Source organism: Dryobates pubescens, chromosome 4 (genome assembly GCF_014839835.1).
Source record: "Dryobates pubescens isolate bDryPub1 chromosome 4, bDryPub1.pri, whole genome shotgun sequence".
NCBI lineage: Eukaryota > Metazoa > Chordata > Aves > Piciformes > Picidae > Dryobates > Dryobates pubescens.
Genome location: NC_071615.1, coordinates 4,186,085 through 4,203,561, shown reverse-complemented (window position 1 = coordinate 4,203,561; position 17,477 = coordinate 4,186,085). Strand labels below are relative to the sequence as shown.

At 46.5% G+C, this 17,477-nt stretch overlaps 1 protein-coding gene across 4 annotated transcripts in view; it reads right to left on the bottom strand.

Annotated features, from left to right (window-relative positions):
* Positions 1–6,735, bottom strand: part of TTYH3 (tweety family member 3) — a 174,720-nt gene extending 167,985 nt beyond the window's left edge. For 3 of the 4 annotated variants that reach the window (XR_008463189.1, XM_054180338.1, XM_054180339.1), the window contains exon 1: positions 6,449–6,735. Coding sequence is in view for 3 of the 4 variants with exons in the window: in XM_054180338.1 (XP_054036313.1) it covers positions 6,449–6,571 (123 nt within the window). In the remaining variant the exon portion in view is untranslated. The remainder of the gene's footprint in view (positions 1–6,448) is intronic. The other variant, XM_009897733.2, reaches the window with a different exon arrangement.
* Positions 6,736–17,477: the final 10,742 nt, after the last annotated feature.

Here is a 17,477-nt window from a genome sequence, read left to right as displayed (position 1 = left end):
AAATCAAAACCCACTGCTGTGCACACAGGTAAGTGCAAGAAGTAGGCAGCACTCAGAGCTGCGCTACCCAATATTTATGTCATAAATACTTAAATCCAGACCAGGAAACGTGAGCTGTCACACTGATGTAGGAAAAAAAAATGAGAGGATTGTTAAGGGGATAAATGTTGGTTTGGTGCAGAATCACCAAGATGCCAATGGCTGGCAACCATCTGACCAGATTAATGCTTTTAGAATACATAGAATAAACCAGGTTGGAAGAGACCTTCAAGATCATCGCGTCCAACCCATCAACCAATCCAACACCGCCCAAGCAACTAACCCACGGCACCAAGCACCCCGTCAAGTCTTCTCCTGAAAACCTCCAGTGATGGCGACTCCACCACCTCCCCAGGCAGCCCATTCCAATGGGCAATCACTCTTTCTGTATAGAACTTTTTCCTAACATCCAGCCTGAACCTCCCCTGGTGCAGCCTGAGACTGTGTCCTCTTGTTCTGGTAACTCTGGTTCTGCTCTTCCAGCTAAGACCAGCACTGATACCTTCAAAACAACACATGCTGCACAGAGGCTTCCCAAGATTAGGAAGATCACCAAGCCTGGCAATTACAGCTTCTTTGTGAAGGGTACTTCTAGGATTCCATCCAGATGAAGCAAGCATGGTTTACATCTTTGCACACTCACTTGCCCCTCCTTTTCTCCTCCCTCAAAAATGTGTTACACATTTCTCCAAGTTACCTTTCAAGCCACGTGTGTACTTTGGTCTGCTAAACCCATCTGTTCAGAATAGTTACCTCTTTTTTTTTTTTTGATGAGAATAAGGTAAACTACAGTCAGGGTTTCCAGAAACTGTCAATTCTCAGGAGACCATCTGCACAACATGGGTCAGCAAAAAAAAAAAAGTAAGGCTGTGGACAGAAAGCTGGCAAAGGTTGACTTTTTTTCCTGTCTGTATACCATATGTTCCTGCACGAGTGGATGTGTGGCCAACAGAGCCCATTGTATGACTACCTTTGGTTAAAAACATCAGCCATCAAAAAATGTCTTTGATTCGACATTTCTACTTCTTCATCATGCTGAACTTGTCCAGTAAAGGCCCTTCCAGATCAAACATGGAATAAAGGAGTCAGACTACAACACCAGCTTGCTGATAAGAGGTTCTTTAAAAACCTAACAGCAACTTCAATTTAATTCGCAAACACCGGGTTCTGCTAACTGGGGTCACCTAACCTTTCTGGAAGGACCAGTGAACTAGTGCTACAGCAGGATAACTGATCAGACCTTGGAAGGGGTCCATCTAATCTTGAAAGAAGCCTTCAGCCTAACCCCTTGAAGAAAGGCACATTACCCTCTGGCTCTGAGCCATCTAGACAAAAAACCCCACGTCACCCTACTTGACTAAGACACATGTTTCCAATTCACAGAAAGACTCTTGGTTTCAGAATTGAAATAAGACGCCAGTACAGTAGAGGAAGTTCTAAAACAATCTCTCTAATCCAAGTTTTTTGGCAGTTTAGGTTCCATCATGTTTCTCCAGCCAAGAAATACTTCCAAAGACAACATTAGCTGTTATGTGTAGGGAAACAGCCTCACAGCGCCAGAGAGTACCTGACTGAATTAATTCCTTGCTGAACCTTTGCCTACAGGTTCAAAAACACACCCTTTGGATTAGAGTCTGCAAGCTGAAAAAAGGGAAGCATCATTGGGCTCACACAGCACCTTTCCCTGCTGGATCCCTCCACAGCACCTTTCCTTGCCAGATCCTTCCTTGGCACACAGCAGTAGCAAAGGAATGGTACAACACAAAAGCGCCGGGAGATGTACGATAGGAAACTCCTGGGTGACTACACTAAGGAGACCATCTCAAAACCAAAGACTAGAGCATACTGTTGTTATCAATGCTTTCTTTAGCATGGTTCTGAATCTTAAATGGTATGAATCAATCACCCTGTCTTTTTCTAAAGCAGACAGTTGCCATCACACCTACTATCTGTGCAGTTGCAGCTCTGACTCTGGCAGAAAAGGCATGAGAATCGTGCAAGGAAAGAGTTTCAAAGATGCTGGAGCATTTTGGCTTATTCTAGCCTGATTCACACACAAGCCATGCATTCACACAGATTTGGGTCAGCATTGCCATTTCCCAGCAATTAAGAAGCAGAAACTCAAGTCAAGGTTCTCTGTAGCTGCAGCTTAGCTTTTGCAGCCTCTTTCCTTCCTCTCTGCTGTTTATTGTACACTTCTCAGCACACAGTGAGACTTTAGAGCTACAATAAAGTGTTGTCAGTACAAAGGACACCCTGACTCAAGCAGATATTTCATTACTTCTTGTTGTGCTGTATTAAAAAGCTATTCAGCTTTTCTGCTTCTTTCCAGCATGTAATCTGCATGCAACCTCAAGACTCTTAACCAACTTCACCCTGAGAAACAAAGTGAATTCAGTGCCATGCAACTAAGTTGGTCACAAGTACTTACATTACTAAATAGGTTAAACTATTGACAACAGCAGTCTCAGGACCATCTCACTAGTCCTATTAATTGAGCTGAAAAGTGAGTAGGCAGCACTGGTAAGACCATTATTTGTTTAGCAGGAAAAGGCACAAAGACCAGAACCAGTATTAGCATGATGCTGTCAGAAGGAACATGAGCTTTGCTCCATTTTTACATTCCCTTCACTCCAGAGTCTGTGACTCACTACACAATGAAAAGGCTTTGCAGAGCACTGCAGTATGACTCAGATGAGAACACAGCCAGAACAAAACTGTTCATATCAAGATATCTCCAAACCCAAGGAGTCACAGAGGATTAGGGAAAGAACTGGTCTGATAAGATCCTCTACTGGGCTGACTATGGAGCAAGTCCTGGAAGCAGCACATGAAGGGAGCTCTGACATGACTCAACAGCATGCCAATCCCTCTGGAGAAGGATCACAATCCCAGCTCATTGTGCACTGAAGCTCACCTCCATTCCCCCAGAAAAAAAAAGAAACAGCTAGTTGTGCTGCTGTCCACAGCTTGTTGTGATGGCAGCAAAGCACCTGAAGGACACACGTGTACACATACATTTTTAAACGATCTGTTCCAGAGGGGAAGGATCTGTTCAGCTCCTCCACACTCACACACACTGATCCAGCCTGATGCAACACGATATGCTGTGGGAGAAGAGCAGTAATGCCAAGAGAGAGCATTTTAGAGCCTGACTCAGGTGAAGAAGGTACAGAGCCAAAACATGCAGCTGCATTGATCTCAGCCCTTGGCAACAGCTTTGCTATAAGTATTTCTCATGCTGTCAGACAAAAGGAGGAAGCCCTGTAGGTTGGTACACAATGAATGCAGCTGCCTTGAGACAGGCCAGTACACAGTGGGTGTCCCGCCTGCTCTGACCAAAGGGACTAAGGGGACAGAACAGCAGAACTAGCCATTAGATCTACATCCTTCTAAATATTCCCCCATCATCCAAGGTCCCCAAAGACTAAATAAAGACCTAGACTTCAAAGACTGGTGGTATGTGCTTATCTGTGAGCTACACACACTTCAGAAAGGTTTCAGGGCACAATAGCCTGTCTGCTGCTTCAGTGGAATAGTGGCTTGGGCATTACAGTAATCCTTGCTAGGAAGAGCTGGAAAGCCTGTTAAATCAGCAGCCTCCTCACCTGCAGGAGCACATGGCACAGCAACAAGTGACAAGACAACACTCAAATCCAAGCCACTGTGTTTTGCTTTCGGTTGAAGTGGAATGAAGGTATAGTTGATGCACATATTCAAAGCCTAATATCAAAACATGAGTACAAAAAAGGTAGGTCTTCACTAAAAGGTTGCTAAAGAAGACAGTTTCATAAGGAAAGCAATGTTCTCCCTTGGTCATGAGAGGGGAAATCTTTTATAGAGAAGCAGTGAAGAATCAGGAAGGATATGTAACTTCCTTCCTCTTAACAATTCAGAGTGAGAATGGACACTGAGCCCTGCTCTATGCCTGTTTATAACAGTCTAGCTACCCAATGACTTGAAAGCATGAAAATGCAAAGGTATTTTCAGTATAGCAAAGGTCATCTTTCCTTACTACTGTACTGCTAGGCATACTCTGTCCTTTCCCATCCCCATAAGCTCCCAGCTAGCATCTCCCACTGACCTCCCTTCAGCCACTGGAGAACTCAAGTGCAGTGTGCAGTTAAACAGCTTATACTTGAGAACCAAGTTATCAACCAGTGGTGGAACACAAGACAAAACCACACACAATTTCTGCCAATGAAATCTACAAAGAAAAGAAAAATATGCAAAATTTATCTAAAAACAAATCAATAAATATGGAGTTTCTTCTTTGGAATCCTTTCATATTTAGCAGATGAGGTTGTAATGCACCCTGGAAATAAGAGAGGAGGCTATGGCAGCCCAGGTTGCAAACAAAGCAAGAGACACCAATTTGATAACAAAGCTAATAAGGAGAGCTAGAATTCAAACCCAAAAGGCTTTCAGAACTATTTAAAGCGTGAGAGAGAGCATTCAGCATTACAGTTCCCACTGCTGGATTAAGTTTCCCTGTTTCACTGCATTAGAATTAATCTACGTGGCTATGAACTCCAGAGTCAATTTGCAGAGCCACAGCAGCTTCGTTATATAACCAGCGACACCGATAACACAGGGCTGCGCTGCTGGAGCCTGCTTGCTATCCATCACCAACGCCAAAACCAGCCAGGCTGCTGCTGCTCAAACCATTCTCCTGACGACAGACGCCTCAGCAATCCAGACCTTCAGGTTTGGATTTGATAAGGCAGTTTCTTGTGAGATGATGTCAAGACTTAAAAGGCCATCTACTGCTGTGCGAGAAGTCCTTAATATCATCGAGGGAGGGAGGGAGGGAGGGAGGGAGGAAGGCAGCTACATGGGGGGGAGAACAGCAGAAGGCTTTACATTGGAATATGATTGCTGTGGAAAAAAATTCTCTGACAAATGAACACAACCCCAGACTTGTTGTGAGGAATGCTTTTAGGCAATTCAAGTGAAAACCAGTATGTACGCTGCCTATTCAAAGGTCAAGGAGTGCTTGCTTCATGGTAACACACTCTCAACAACATCTTTCCATGAACTCTTAACTTCTGATCTTCAGCATCTCGTATGCCTGATTTTAAAGGCTGCTACCCTCTGAGGTCATGGAAATACAGTTAATCTGCTGTACACTGTTCCATCTCTGCGTGGCCATCTTGAACTCTGCTAAACCAAGGGAACTTAAAACAGATCAACAAATTGTAGCCCCAAACGTGAAAGTTAGGTCAAAAGTCAGTTTCGTTTGCAGGTTTAAATACGTTTCTTTGTATCCACTCATGGCTCTTTAAAACACATCTCTCACATTTTGTTGTGGCTTCAACCCACAGATCTGCTGCTATGTTTAAAACAAAAAGCCCAAACATACTGCTCTCTAAAGTACTTCTAATACCTTTTACTTGCAGGATAAACAAGCACCGCTCAGATGCCCTGGCCTTTCTGCCCATGTGCAAGGTAGCAGGCTGTGTATATAGGACACTGCAAGTATGTTGGGAAAAGCAAAATGGTGTTTTCAAAACCAGAGACCGTGGCAAAACGAGGCAGCAGAGTCACTGCAGCTCTGTTCCAAGATGACAGCAGAGAACACAGATGTTAGAGCACACAGATTCACTCCACAAACATTTTAATTATATGCCTAGCCAACCAAGCACAGGATGCAGGCTAAGCAGCATTTACAAAAAATAAATAAATAAAAATAGTGGCACACAAATGTTCTGAGAGCATCTCCCCGTGCACTTGATGCTAACGCTGCTCTCATGCATTAAGTCATCTGCTTTCCAGCAGGCACTTAGTGGGTTTTGGGAAGGCACCGCTGGCCTCTGCAGGTCTCGGCGGTGCGGGACTGGCGGGATGGATGATGCTGTGCACTGGGCAGCGCCGTTATCCTCGGCCATGAGCGGTTATGACCCGGACGGGGGCATCAGGTCAGGATGGTGCCTTCACCGGGACACAGCAGTCTGCAGCAGAGCAGGAACCCGGCGAGGGCACTGGGCCAGGGCTGCCTCCTGCTTCCCCTTGCAAGGTGTCATTTCACCTTCTCCCACGAAGAATTTGGGTTTCCAACAAGCTGGAAACAGCTGGGGGGCCCTGCTTACCCCGCCGAGGGGCAATAGCCTCCTGCCCCCAGCCCAGGCCAGCAATACTCCCGCACCCCGACCTAGCTAGGCAGCAGCCCCTCTACCTGCCCCCTCGCTGGGAGGGCACACATCAAGCGGCACGGGAAGACATAGCACCCATAAACACCCAACCCGAGAAGCCCCAGCTAAGACCTGTCCCCACTCCTCCTCCGAACTCCCTAAGGCATGGAGCCCCCTCCGACAGTTAGGGGCTGGGGGCGCGGAGGGCTGCGAGGAGACCCCACGAAGGACATAGCCCCACGCACACACACACACAGAGCCCCCGTGCCGGGACCCACCTGCTGGTACTCGGCGTCGTGCGGTCGGAAGTCGGCGGCGGTGAGCTCCCAGCGCAGGCTGAGGTGCGGCAGACGGTGCAGGAGGCTCACCCACCAGGGCGGCGAGTAGCTGACGCCCGCCATGCCCGGCCGCGCCGCTCCACTTCACCCCAAGCCGCCGGCCATGGAGCGCCGCCGCCCGCCCTGCTCGTTCGCCTCCCTCCTCTGTCTCTCGCTCTTCACCCGCTCCCCGGCTGGCGGCCCCGCATGGCCGGCAACCCCCGCCTCCGCCTCCTCCCTCCCGCCGCGCCGCTCGCTCCCTCTTTGTTCGCCGAGAGGCTCCACCGCCTCCTCCGCGCCCGGCGCCGCCCGCCCGCTCCCATTGGCGCCGCCGCGGCCCGCCCCGCCCCGGCCCCGAAGGGCTCCCCCGGCACGGTGGTTCAGGTGCCCGCGGGAGGGAGCGGGACGGCGGCTCCCTGGCCAGGGCAGGTCGGTGTTACCTTCGTGACGCAGCTCCAAGGTCCCCTGCCCTTCGGCAGCCTGGGCAGCAGCCGCGCGTTGACCGCTAAGACTCGTGCAGGAACACGGCAGCTCGGCACATGGTGGCCTGGTGCCCAGGGTGGATGTCCCACACAGGCCGTCAAACGATCTCCCCTTCTCTCCTACGAACACTTTTCCCCCACAGAATAACCCCAAAATGCACTTCACTTGCCTGGGTGCCACTGAGGAAAGTGCAGTTCCCAGATCTCTGAACACCAATGTGTCCACTGGAGGTGACTCACCTTGCGCAACACACGTTCCCAGGGCACTGTCTTGCTGTTTGTTCCCCAGCCTGCCTTGCCTATTCCAAAAGCCAGGGGAAAATGCTGGAAGAACCAAGGTGACTAAACACGCAGACAGGCCCCTGGTGACGTTCAAGTGTGCCAAACAAGCACCTGCTTCAGGGAGACATGGTTTATCTTCCACCATTTGCTCTGCAGGCAAAAGTTTGGGCTTTTCCAGATCCTGACCTAAAGCCGACGAGAATCATAAAGGTTGGAAAAGACCTCATAGCTCATCAGGTCCAAATGAGAGCCCAACACCATCATGCCCACTAAACCATGTCCTCAAGTACCATGTCTACAGGTCTTTTGAACACTTCCAGGGATGGTAACTCCACCACCTCCCTCTTCCAGAAACAGACCACTCTTTCAGTGAAGAAATTTTTCCTAATATCAAATTTAACCCCCTCTCCCTTGGTGCACCTCGAGATCATTTCCTCTCATCCTATTGCTAGTTACAGGGGAGAAAAAAACACCACCACTCTCACTGCCTCCTTTGAGGTAGTTGTAGAGAGCAATAAGGTCTCCCCTCAGCCTCCTCTTCCCAGTTCCCTCACTTGCTCCTTATATGACTTGTTCTTCAGACTCTTCACAAGCTTCATCGCCCTTCTCTGGACACGCTCCAGCACCTCAATGCCTTTCATGTAGTGAGGAGCTCAAAACTGAACCCAGTATTCAAGCTGCAGCCTCACCAGTGGCGAGTTAGAGGGACGAAATCACTTCCCTACTGCTGGCCCCACTGTTGGTGGAAACAGTTACATTGTTGCCTCAGCTTCAATAGACCTGACTTACCAGCTTGGTTTGATGTCTGCATACATCAGAGCTGTGAATGCGACACCAAAGTACTTGGAGCAAAACACAGCAGAGATGGGCATAACATAGCTGTGTGTTGAGCTCCCCAAAGAGCCACTCAGACACAACTTTCCCGAGGAGCATACCCTGACACCATGGGAAAACCTTTTTCTTTCTGAACACAACATAAACTGATTTTAAAGGTTAATAGGAGCATACCCCCTGGAGGGGGTGTCAGAAACCAGGAAGTACATAAACACTCTGGATAATTCTAGGACAGCACAGCAAACTAAAGAAAGATAACAGTAAGCAGTGGCAATCCCAGGTTCCTTCATTTCACAGAACCACAGAAAACACCTGGCTGGAAGAGACCTCAAGGATCATCCAGCCCAACCTTTCTTTACAAAACCTGTGCTGTTCCTCTTACAATTTCAATATATAAAAAGAGTTGCTGTTTTATTTTAAAAGAAACAGACCAAATAATTTGATTCTTCCTCTAACAGACTGAGGGAGCTGGGGCTCTACAGCCTGGAGGAGACCCAGGGATGACCTTGTTCATGTTTGTAAGTACATAAAGGGTGAGTGCCAAGAGGATGGAGCCAGGCTCTGCTTGGTAATGCCCAATGACAGGACAAGGGGCAAGTGGTGGAAGCTCAGGCATAGGAAGTTTCACAGAAACAGGAAAAAGAACTACTTCACTGCGAAGGTGACAGAACACTGGAACAGGCTGCCCAGGGCGGCTGTGGAGTCCTCCTCTCTGAAGATATTCAAAACCTGCCTGGATGTGTTCCTGTGTGATGTGGTATAGGTGATCATGCTCTGGCAGGGGGGCTGGACTGGATGATCTCTTGAAGTCCCTTCCAGCCCCCAACATCCTGTGATTCTGCAACTATGCAGTGTGGTCCAGCATTAATGCAGCAGTTCCTAAACTGGACCGGTCTATTCAGACCACCTTCTCCTGGGCCTTTGCTCTCTCTCTGTATGGTCACACAAACCGAAGTCTGCCTCTCCCAGCAGCACATTTCACCCACTGCTGGTTCAACAAGCTGAAAGCGATGTGGTTTAAGCATCACTCAATGCAATTTGGAGTTGGAAGCAGAGGGAGAAAAAAAAAGGACCATCCACCCTTCTAACAAGCTTCAATCAAATGTCTCTTGTGCCTTAGAGGCTTGAGAAACCCTCATCTAATTAGCACCACTTAGGATTCAAAACCACCACGGTCCAAGAAAACTCAGCAAGCATTGGAGTGCTCTGTATGCCATTGGGGGAAAAAAAAAAACCAACAGAAAAAGTAATACCAACTGCATTTTTCTCCTGAATGGTGGCAGGTCAGCAGGCAGTGCAGAGACATCTCTTTTGCAAGTGTGATTGCATTACTTCTCCCAAATGCAGCCAGGACCTCATACTTTACACTGTCCTCACTGATGCATCTTGCAAATCAGGAGAGCAAAAACCACCCCCAAAATGCTAGAAGATGGGCTGTTTAACACACTCTGACCAAACAGGCACATTTCTGCTGGTGTTCTGAACTGCAGCATCAACTGTAATAGCTTTTGACTAGGACAGGATTTTCATTTATCAACACAGCTAAAAAGAAATCTTATCGTACGCAAAGAGCATCAAGACACACGTCAGAGTTCACAGCGTGTGCACAAGTGCAAGATATACCACAAGATACAAGACCACAACTGCCTCCAGCCTTCTTCAAGAAAAGTTTTTATTTCTGCAGGAAGACAGCTGAATGGCAGACAGTTTTGTTTCCTTCCTATTTTTTCCCCCCTCTCTGTTTTTGTTTTACACGGAGTGAGAGCGAGGATGAGGAAGGAATTATTTTAAAGCCTGGCGATCTAACATGTTTCACTATGACCAACCCAAAGACAAGGAGCAGAAAGACTTGGCTGGGGGCAAGAGATCTCTCTGTGTAAGCCACTTATGCCATTCAGTTTATGCAATTTGGCACCAAAATGCTCAAGGCTGGAATCTGCCCTGCAGATGCTTCTGCCGCCACAGACCGCTGGATAGACAGCAAACCCCACCAGGCTGTGAGCCCAAGTACCTTTGTCAGCAAAACGATGGGCATGGGATAGAGGCAGAGGCAGCAAGCACTCTGCACTGAGATATTGTTTGACAAAAGGCTTTGGAACAAACAACAGGAAAAAAATGGATGTCATTAAAGGAGGGTGGTGTAAGCACCTGAATATCAGTGGGGCAGTCCGAGGTGCCTTATGGGGGACAAGGGGTAAGCAGGGAAGAGAGCAGGGTGAGCAGCACTGTGTGCATGCCTCTCTGTCATTTGCTGTAGAGACAACTGGATTAAATTGGAGTAGAAGGAGGACTTGGGATTACAAAGTAACAGAGGCATGAGCAGTTTAAATTTCTCCCCAGCAATCATTTATAATAATATAGGAAAATATGAAGAGTATCACAGAATGCACAGGGCTGGAAGGAACCTCTAGAAGTCAGCTACCCCAAGCCCCCTGCAGTAAGCAGGGCCATCCCCAACTAGACGGGCTGCTCAGAGCTCCACCAAGCCTGACCTTGAATGTCTGCAGAGATAGGGCCTCCACCACCTCCCTCGGCAACTTGTTGCAGTGTTCCCCCACACTTGTAGTAAAGCACTTCCTAATGTCCAAATGATTTCAAACTAGGAATAAGAAACAAATGACAGGATCTAGCAAGTAACTACACTTCCCATGGCAGGGCTCTGCAGCCTGTTGTACCACATCATGAAGCAGTGTTTGTGTTTCTTCGATCTCTAGCATCTCTCATTTGATCCTATTCAGTTAATTCTTGATTGCATGACAACAAGACAGTTATCAAGGCTCTTGTGTCTAAATCACAGCAGGTTTTTTTCCCCTCCTCACACAGATAGGTATGCTCTGTTTTGCCAAAGCAAGATAAACAAACAAGCCACTGCTATGACATCCAAGAATGAAAGCTAACAGTAAATCACCCTTGCTTGGAAAGCAGTTCTGCAGTCAACCACAGCAAGCTGCAAACCTCAGCTTGTTGGCTGGTAATCCTGCTGGAAAGGAAACCCGAGAGCCGTGTTAGCATTCGCTAACTTGCTTTGACAGTGGCTCTGCTGAGGAATTTCTGAATGAAACAGGCAAATGAGAAATGTCCCACATTCAAACCAAAAATAAAGCCCTTAGTTTAAACCTCCAAAAGGTGGCAGCTGGTGCTATCCCCTCTCCCCTCCAGACCATCAGGCAAAGCAAAGGCACTCCTTGAACTGTTCCATTTTCCACTCTTCACAAGCTCCTCTCTGACCCCAGACATGCCTATGGCTGATGAAAGCACCTTTTAGAACAGCAATGCCATAGCCTCAGCTTCTTTTATTCACTACCAAATGAAATAATTCAGCTTCTAATACACTGTGAGGTGAGGAGCCTTTCCCTGACTGTCAGCCCTAATATGCGTTCTGAAAGGCTTTAGTCAGCAATACAGATAGATGCTTTTTTAAAGGCAGGTTTGAACTCCAGTTGCCAGCAGATGGATGAGTTACCCTCTTGAGACTCCAGACTAAATTATGGGCAGTCAGAGCGAGGTCAGTGAGACAACCACGTCTCAGCACTCAGCTGCCACTGGCAGGCAACTCCTCTGCCCTGCTCACCTCTGCTGCTCCATAAGCTCTGTCCTTACATAAAGCCATGCCTCCATCCTGCTGAGCCAGGCTGTGCCTCTGTTAAGATTACTCTTCCTCTCCTCCCTGGGCTTCCTCTGTGTTTTTCTCCTGAAAGCCAAAGTGAGTAACAAAGCCAGGGCTCCTCTCCAGCCTTGTGCTAGGTTTCACTGCTCCCTCCATGACCCAGCCCATGCTCTTCCCAGCAAAGCCACACTGCCAGGGATCTTCCCAGCTTGAAGGATTTTCCCTGAATGGAGGTGGCTGCAGGCAGGAACATACAATTGGGTCTTCACTGATTTCCTCTGAAGCCCTCCAAGGGATTTCTGGGTTTAAACAAATAATAGTCACAACCAGGGCCAGCATAAAAAGCTTTAACCAAACTCTAAGAAATAATAAGAAAAGGTTAATTCTGTAATTTCCAGCCCTGAGGCAATACTCTCTCTCTCATGTTCTTCCAGCCTTTTTATACTTGGTGAGTTCCAGGGAAATGGGTGGAAGGTGTGGAAATCCTATTGCAAAACCACCTGCCTGCTCCTTTCCTTTCCCCAGAGAGCAACACAAGGAACATTCTATTATTTAGTTAATTGCAAAGAAACAATTACAAAGGAACTTGGCAAATTTCTCTGTAATCACAGCAAGACCCAGTGCAGTTCAGTAAGTTCAGCAAATTAGCAAATAAGTGAATATAAAAAGGAAAGAATAACACAGCTCAGACTGCACTTTGTTCATTTGTTTTGTCACTCATGGTTTCTGTTTAATTATTTAAGGTATTTCTCCATAACATTCTAGCACATTTTGTCTACTAATGAAGGTTTACCAGCACAGAAAGGCAATACATGGCTATTAAATATCTGCTGAGGGGAGGGAGCAAACTGCCAATTCTGGGTGTAAACAACAAAGCCTGTTCAGGAAAAAATTTTTTTTTTCCAGGTTAGATAAAGAAAAGGTTCTGCCACAATTTGTGTAACAAACAAATCAGGATTATTGCTAACTAATGACAATGTTTATGCAGAATGCTGTAACTCTTGCTACAGGCCTTCATGGCCAATCCCCTCTTTATTATTAAAGGTGTTCTGATTTTCCATATGACTAGAGGCCATTTAAACCTAGGCTTTTTTTAAACAGCTGCACTGTAATCAAATGACAGGATTTTTACAGTATTTCACTTCTAAACTTGTGTTACAGGAAAGGCTTCCAAGCTCCATTACATTCTTGAAGTAGAACTCTCTGCAGAGCTGACAGACTGAGGAGGGGGGGAGTGAGATCCGGGTGTGGTGGTGTCTGTCTGGTAGTGAGGGAGGTAAGATAGCCCTTTACAAGAGGCATGATGTCCCTTCTGGTTCCTCCCAGACCATTTTGAGCATCAAGATTAGGACACAGCTGTTGGCACTGCCAAAAGCAGAAACCCTAAAGGGGCTTGTGTAGTACCCAGTGAAAAGTGTCTTGAAGTATCACAGTATCACTAAGGTTGGAAGAGACCCCAAGGATCATCAAGTCCAACCTGTCCCAACAGACCTCACGACTAGACCATGGCACCAAGTGCCATGTCCAATCTCCCCTTGAACACTTTGAAGTGTCATGGCAAAACCCTACCAAACAGAAGGGAACTGCTACCATCTGAGCACATCTTGGCAGGGGAAGTTGTGTTTATACACAGCCCCGTGATGGGAACCACACCAATGCTTTCCTGGAGACCAGGACAAGCAACATCCTCTCACATTTGAAAAAGGTAATTAGGAGAGGAAGACAGTGGAGCAGGGTGCAGCTTAATCAGGAGACTGCAGCAGAGTGCTGTTAATAACAACATAGCAACACTTAGCACTCAAGGCTGTTCCTTTGAGCACAGCAAGGACAGAATGAGCATTGAAAGCCACATAGAAGCAGGAGCCAGCATGCCTTACACACATGAAAATAGGGCAAACATTCAGACTGATAGCAGTGACATCTCCACCAGGCAAAGAACCACATCAGCAAATATTAGAAGGAAGTATCAGTGGAACTGATGCAGCACCAGACCACCAACCATGCCTGAAACCCCTCCCTTCCTCACAGGGAATCTAAGATGGATATATTGCTCTTTGCAGGAGGTCTTAATAACACTCATCAAATGAATGAAACTTCTTTTCCCTTCTAAGTCCACATAGGGAAAGCAATTAGCTGACAAACCTACGTAGACAGGCACTGCAAAGCTGGCAAGAGTCAGGGGCATTGTGACTTCAGATGAAGCCAAAGCATGGTTTAACACAACCAGTGTGAACACTTCACTGCTTTCAAATGAATTCAAGCCTAGTGTGCTCCAAGAAATCACCTCAGAACTTTTCCATTCATGCTGCTTGACTTCCGGTGTTCAAAATGGAAGTTTCTGCTACCAAATCCAGAGAATATGTCAGTAGAGCAGAATGGAAAGAACAAAACCATGGAATTTAGGCAATATATTCAAACAGATTGATTGTTTCACCTTGTACTCTTACAGTTGTTTGAGTCCTACAACAAGGCCCCTGCTTGCTAGGAAAATGACAACAGGATTCTCATGTCTTCACAGCGGTTAGTAGGGTCTTCTACCTTCATAAAGCAGCATAAGGCTTGTTTTTCCTGGGGGTACCTCAGGGCTTTGTCAGGAGACTCTGGAAGGAAAACAGACATCCTAATTCCTTCCACCAGAGCTTCACATACAGCAACAATAAACAAGGTGAGAGGATACACCGTAAGAAAGGGCAGCAGTCTTCAGATCCCTATAGACTCCTCTTCTCCCTGCAGCTGGCAGCAGACCACTTTCACCCTGTTTTTTCATGTCTACAGCACTACCAAGCCCTAGCACAGGGAGAGCACTTCAGCCCTAGTGAGTTTGAACACTGGCTATTCATTCTGCACCCCTCCTACAATAGCCTTTGAGAACTGTGTGCCAATAATGAATGGTCACCACAACCTTCTGATTGGTCAGCACAACCTTTTCTTTGGAATCTTTCATCTGAATTTCACTGGCATGGTAACTGGCCAGTGTGACTGTGCAACAAGAAGCATGCAGCACAACCACAGATGAAAAAAGATAAATGAAACATTTTATACTCTGCACAAACCCATCTCTGTTTGAGGCTTTCAGTTAGAGAATTACTCAAGAGGGTTTCCTTTCTGAATAGAAGACTAGAAGGCAAGACTGGAAGCAAAAGCCCATCATCTCCTTGAATTCCACCCAGCTTCAGTCAAGAACATGGCTCATTCCTGATAGACTAGAATTAACCAAGCTGGAAAAGACCTTTGAGATCATCAAGTCCAAGCTATCACCCAACAATATCAACTGTGCACCAAAGAAGAAATTTCACACCCTGCATGTTAAAGAGTTCTTGTGTTACTCTCGGCTCAGGAAAACAGGCAGAGGCAAAAGGTCAACCTTGGTGCAAAATGAAAACAAGGAGAGCTGTGCAGCAGAGGCCAGAGGGGCAATGCCAACACACCAACTGCAGCAGAAACACACTAACAATTGATTTACAAACTTTATTTGATAAAGTTCAACCATTAGGCACTGCAATTGTTTCAACTTTAGAAAGATCTCAAAATAAATTACATTAAAAGAAACTTGCACAGTTCTATGCATTATAAAGATGATAAAAAATAGTAGTGCTCTCATGTGCCAAGATTGATCCTCTTCCATTTCAGCTCCACTGAAAGCTGCCTATGCAGGGATTACTTTTACAGCTATGCAGAACAAAAAAATAACCCAGAGTCTTTGGGTCTTGATGCCTCAGTAAAGATTTAAGAGGCACTTAAGGGCAAAAAGGGATCAAGATGTGCCAGGAAAGCTAGATGTCTGTGTTCACACACCACCTCTAACCAAACACCACGGCAAGTTGCAGAGGGTTTAAAGTAGGCAGCATGATCCCCTGTAGGTAGAACAGAAAGTGTGCTGTTACAGGATGTAGGTTACAGTGGAGTTTCATTTTAAGACCTTGACACCCCCACAAGGTTACCAAAGCTTTCTACAGAAGATGCATTTGTCAGAAACTGCTGCTCTGTATTGGGCCTATCCTGACAGGTTGGGGCCACACCAAATTTTACCCTCCTCAGCTCCCTGCCAAGGAAAAATGCCATTTACTCCAAAATGAACTTTTTCTTCCCTCATCCTTCCACACTTCACAGAATCACAGATTAGAAGGGGTTGGAATGGAGCTCTGAAGATCATCTAGTCCAGTTTCCCTGCTAGAGCAGGATAACCTAGAGTAAACCACCCAGGAACACATCCAGGTGGGTTTTGAAAGCCTCCAGAGACTCCATAACCTCTCTGGGCAGCCTGTTCCAGTACTCTGCCACCCTTAAAGTGAAGATTTTCCCCCCTTTTATTTAGGTGGAACCTCCTGTGTTCCATTGTCCCTTGTCCTGCCACTAGACACCACTGAGAAGAGGCTGGCTCCATCCTCCTGACACTTGCCATTTAGATACTTATAAGCATTAATAAGATCTCCCTTCAGTCTCCTCTTCTCCAGGCTAAACAGACCCAGATCTCTCAGCCTTCCCTCATAAGGTATGTGTTCCAGATGTTCCTCTTCCTCCCAGATTTACAGGTGCTGGTATTCAAAGAGGTAGCTGGAGAATGAAACCTAGTGCCACTTACTACTCCTTTCATCACAACATATAACAACACAACATGAAAGGCTATTTCACACTGGGGAGATCTCTTTCTGCTGTACCACACAAAACTACTGCTATGCAGTGGGCATACAGTTATCTTCCTAACCAGGATATGAATCTGAAGCCTGGCTCAAGTTATATATGAAGTGTTTGATAGCTAGGAGATAGCAGACTCAAATTGAGGAAGCTATAGCCACATTTTCATTCATCCCAGAAAATGGTTGCTCCTTTTCACCCTGGTTTCTGCCTGTGGTTTTGAGTCATACCAAGATACCATCTGCCCTTTATCCCAGAACTTGTCTACTGACAGCACTACAGCCAGTCATAAGCTCAGTTAAAACCCAAGTCTCTATCTACTTTCCAACACTTTGTATTGGTTATTACAGCAAAGTAAAACAATGTCATCTTCATTGCATTTGCTGCCCAAGTATTCCCCTATAGGATAACAGCCAGGCAGGTATCTGGTATCAGTCTTGGTCCTGACACATTACACATTCTCCATCTAATGTGTCAGAGTCCTGGGTTCCAGTTACCCTCTCTGGAGGTATCCATGACAGAGTCACAATTACAGACTTGAAATCTGATACACAAACAAAATGACTCTTTTCAATAACATGACATCCAGAAAGAGAGGGGAACCAGGTCTCAGCTTCTGCCAAGAGAATTCTATCCCTTTTATTTAGAATACATCAGTTGATGTGGGTATGCACAGACATGGCATCAACAGGAAAGTCAGTCTACACCTTATACAATACATACATAGAATACATAGAATAAACCAGGTTGGAAGAGACCTTCAAGATCATCGCGTCCAACCCATCAACCAATCCAACTCCGCCCAAGCAACTAACCCACAGCACCAAGTACCCCGTCTAGTCTTCTCCTAAAAACCTCCAGTGATGGTGACTCCACCACCTCCCCAGGCAGCCCATTCCAATGTGCAATCACTCTTTCTGTATAGAACTTTTTTCTAACATCCAGCCTGTATCTCCCCTGGCGCAGCCTGAGACTGGGTTTTTGTTTGTTTGCTTTATTTTTTGCCCTTTCTGCAGATGAGTCATGTGACCAAAGCACCAGCAGGAAAAATGCATCCAACGGGAGTGCAAATGACATTCTTCAGATGGCTCTGGGTATGGAGAGCTCCCAAGACTGCCTTTGGAAAGAGCACAGGCAGCATTTCCACTGA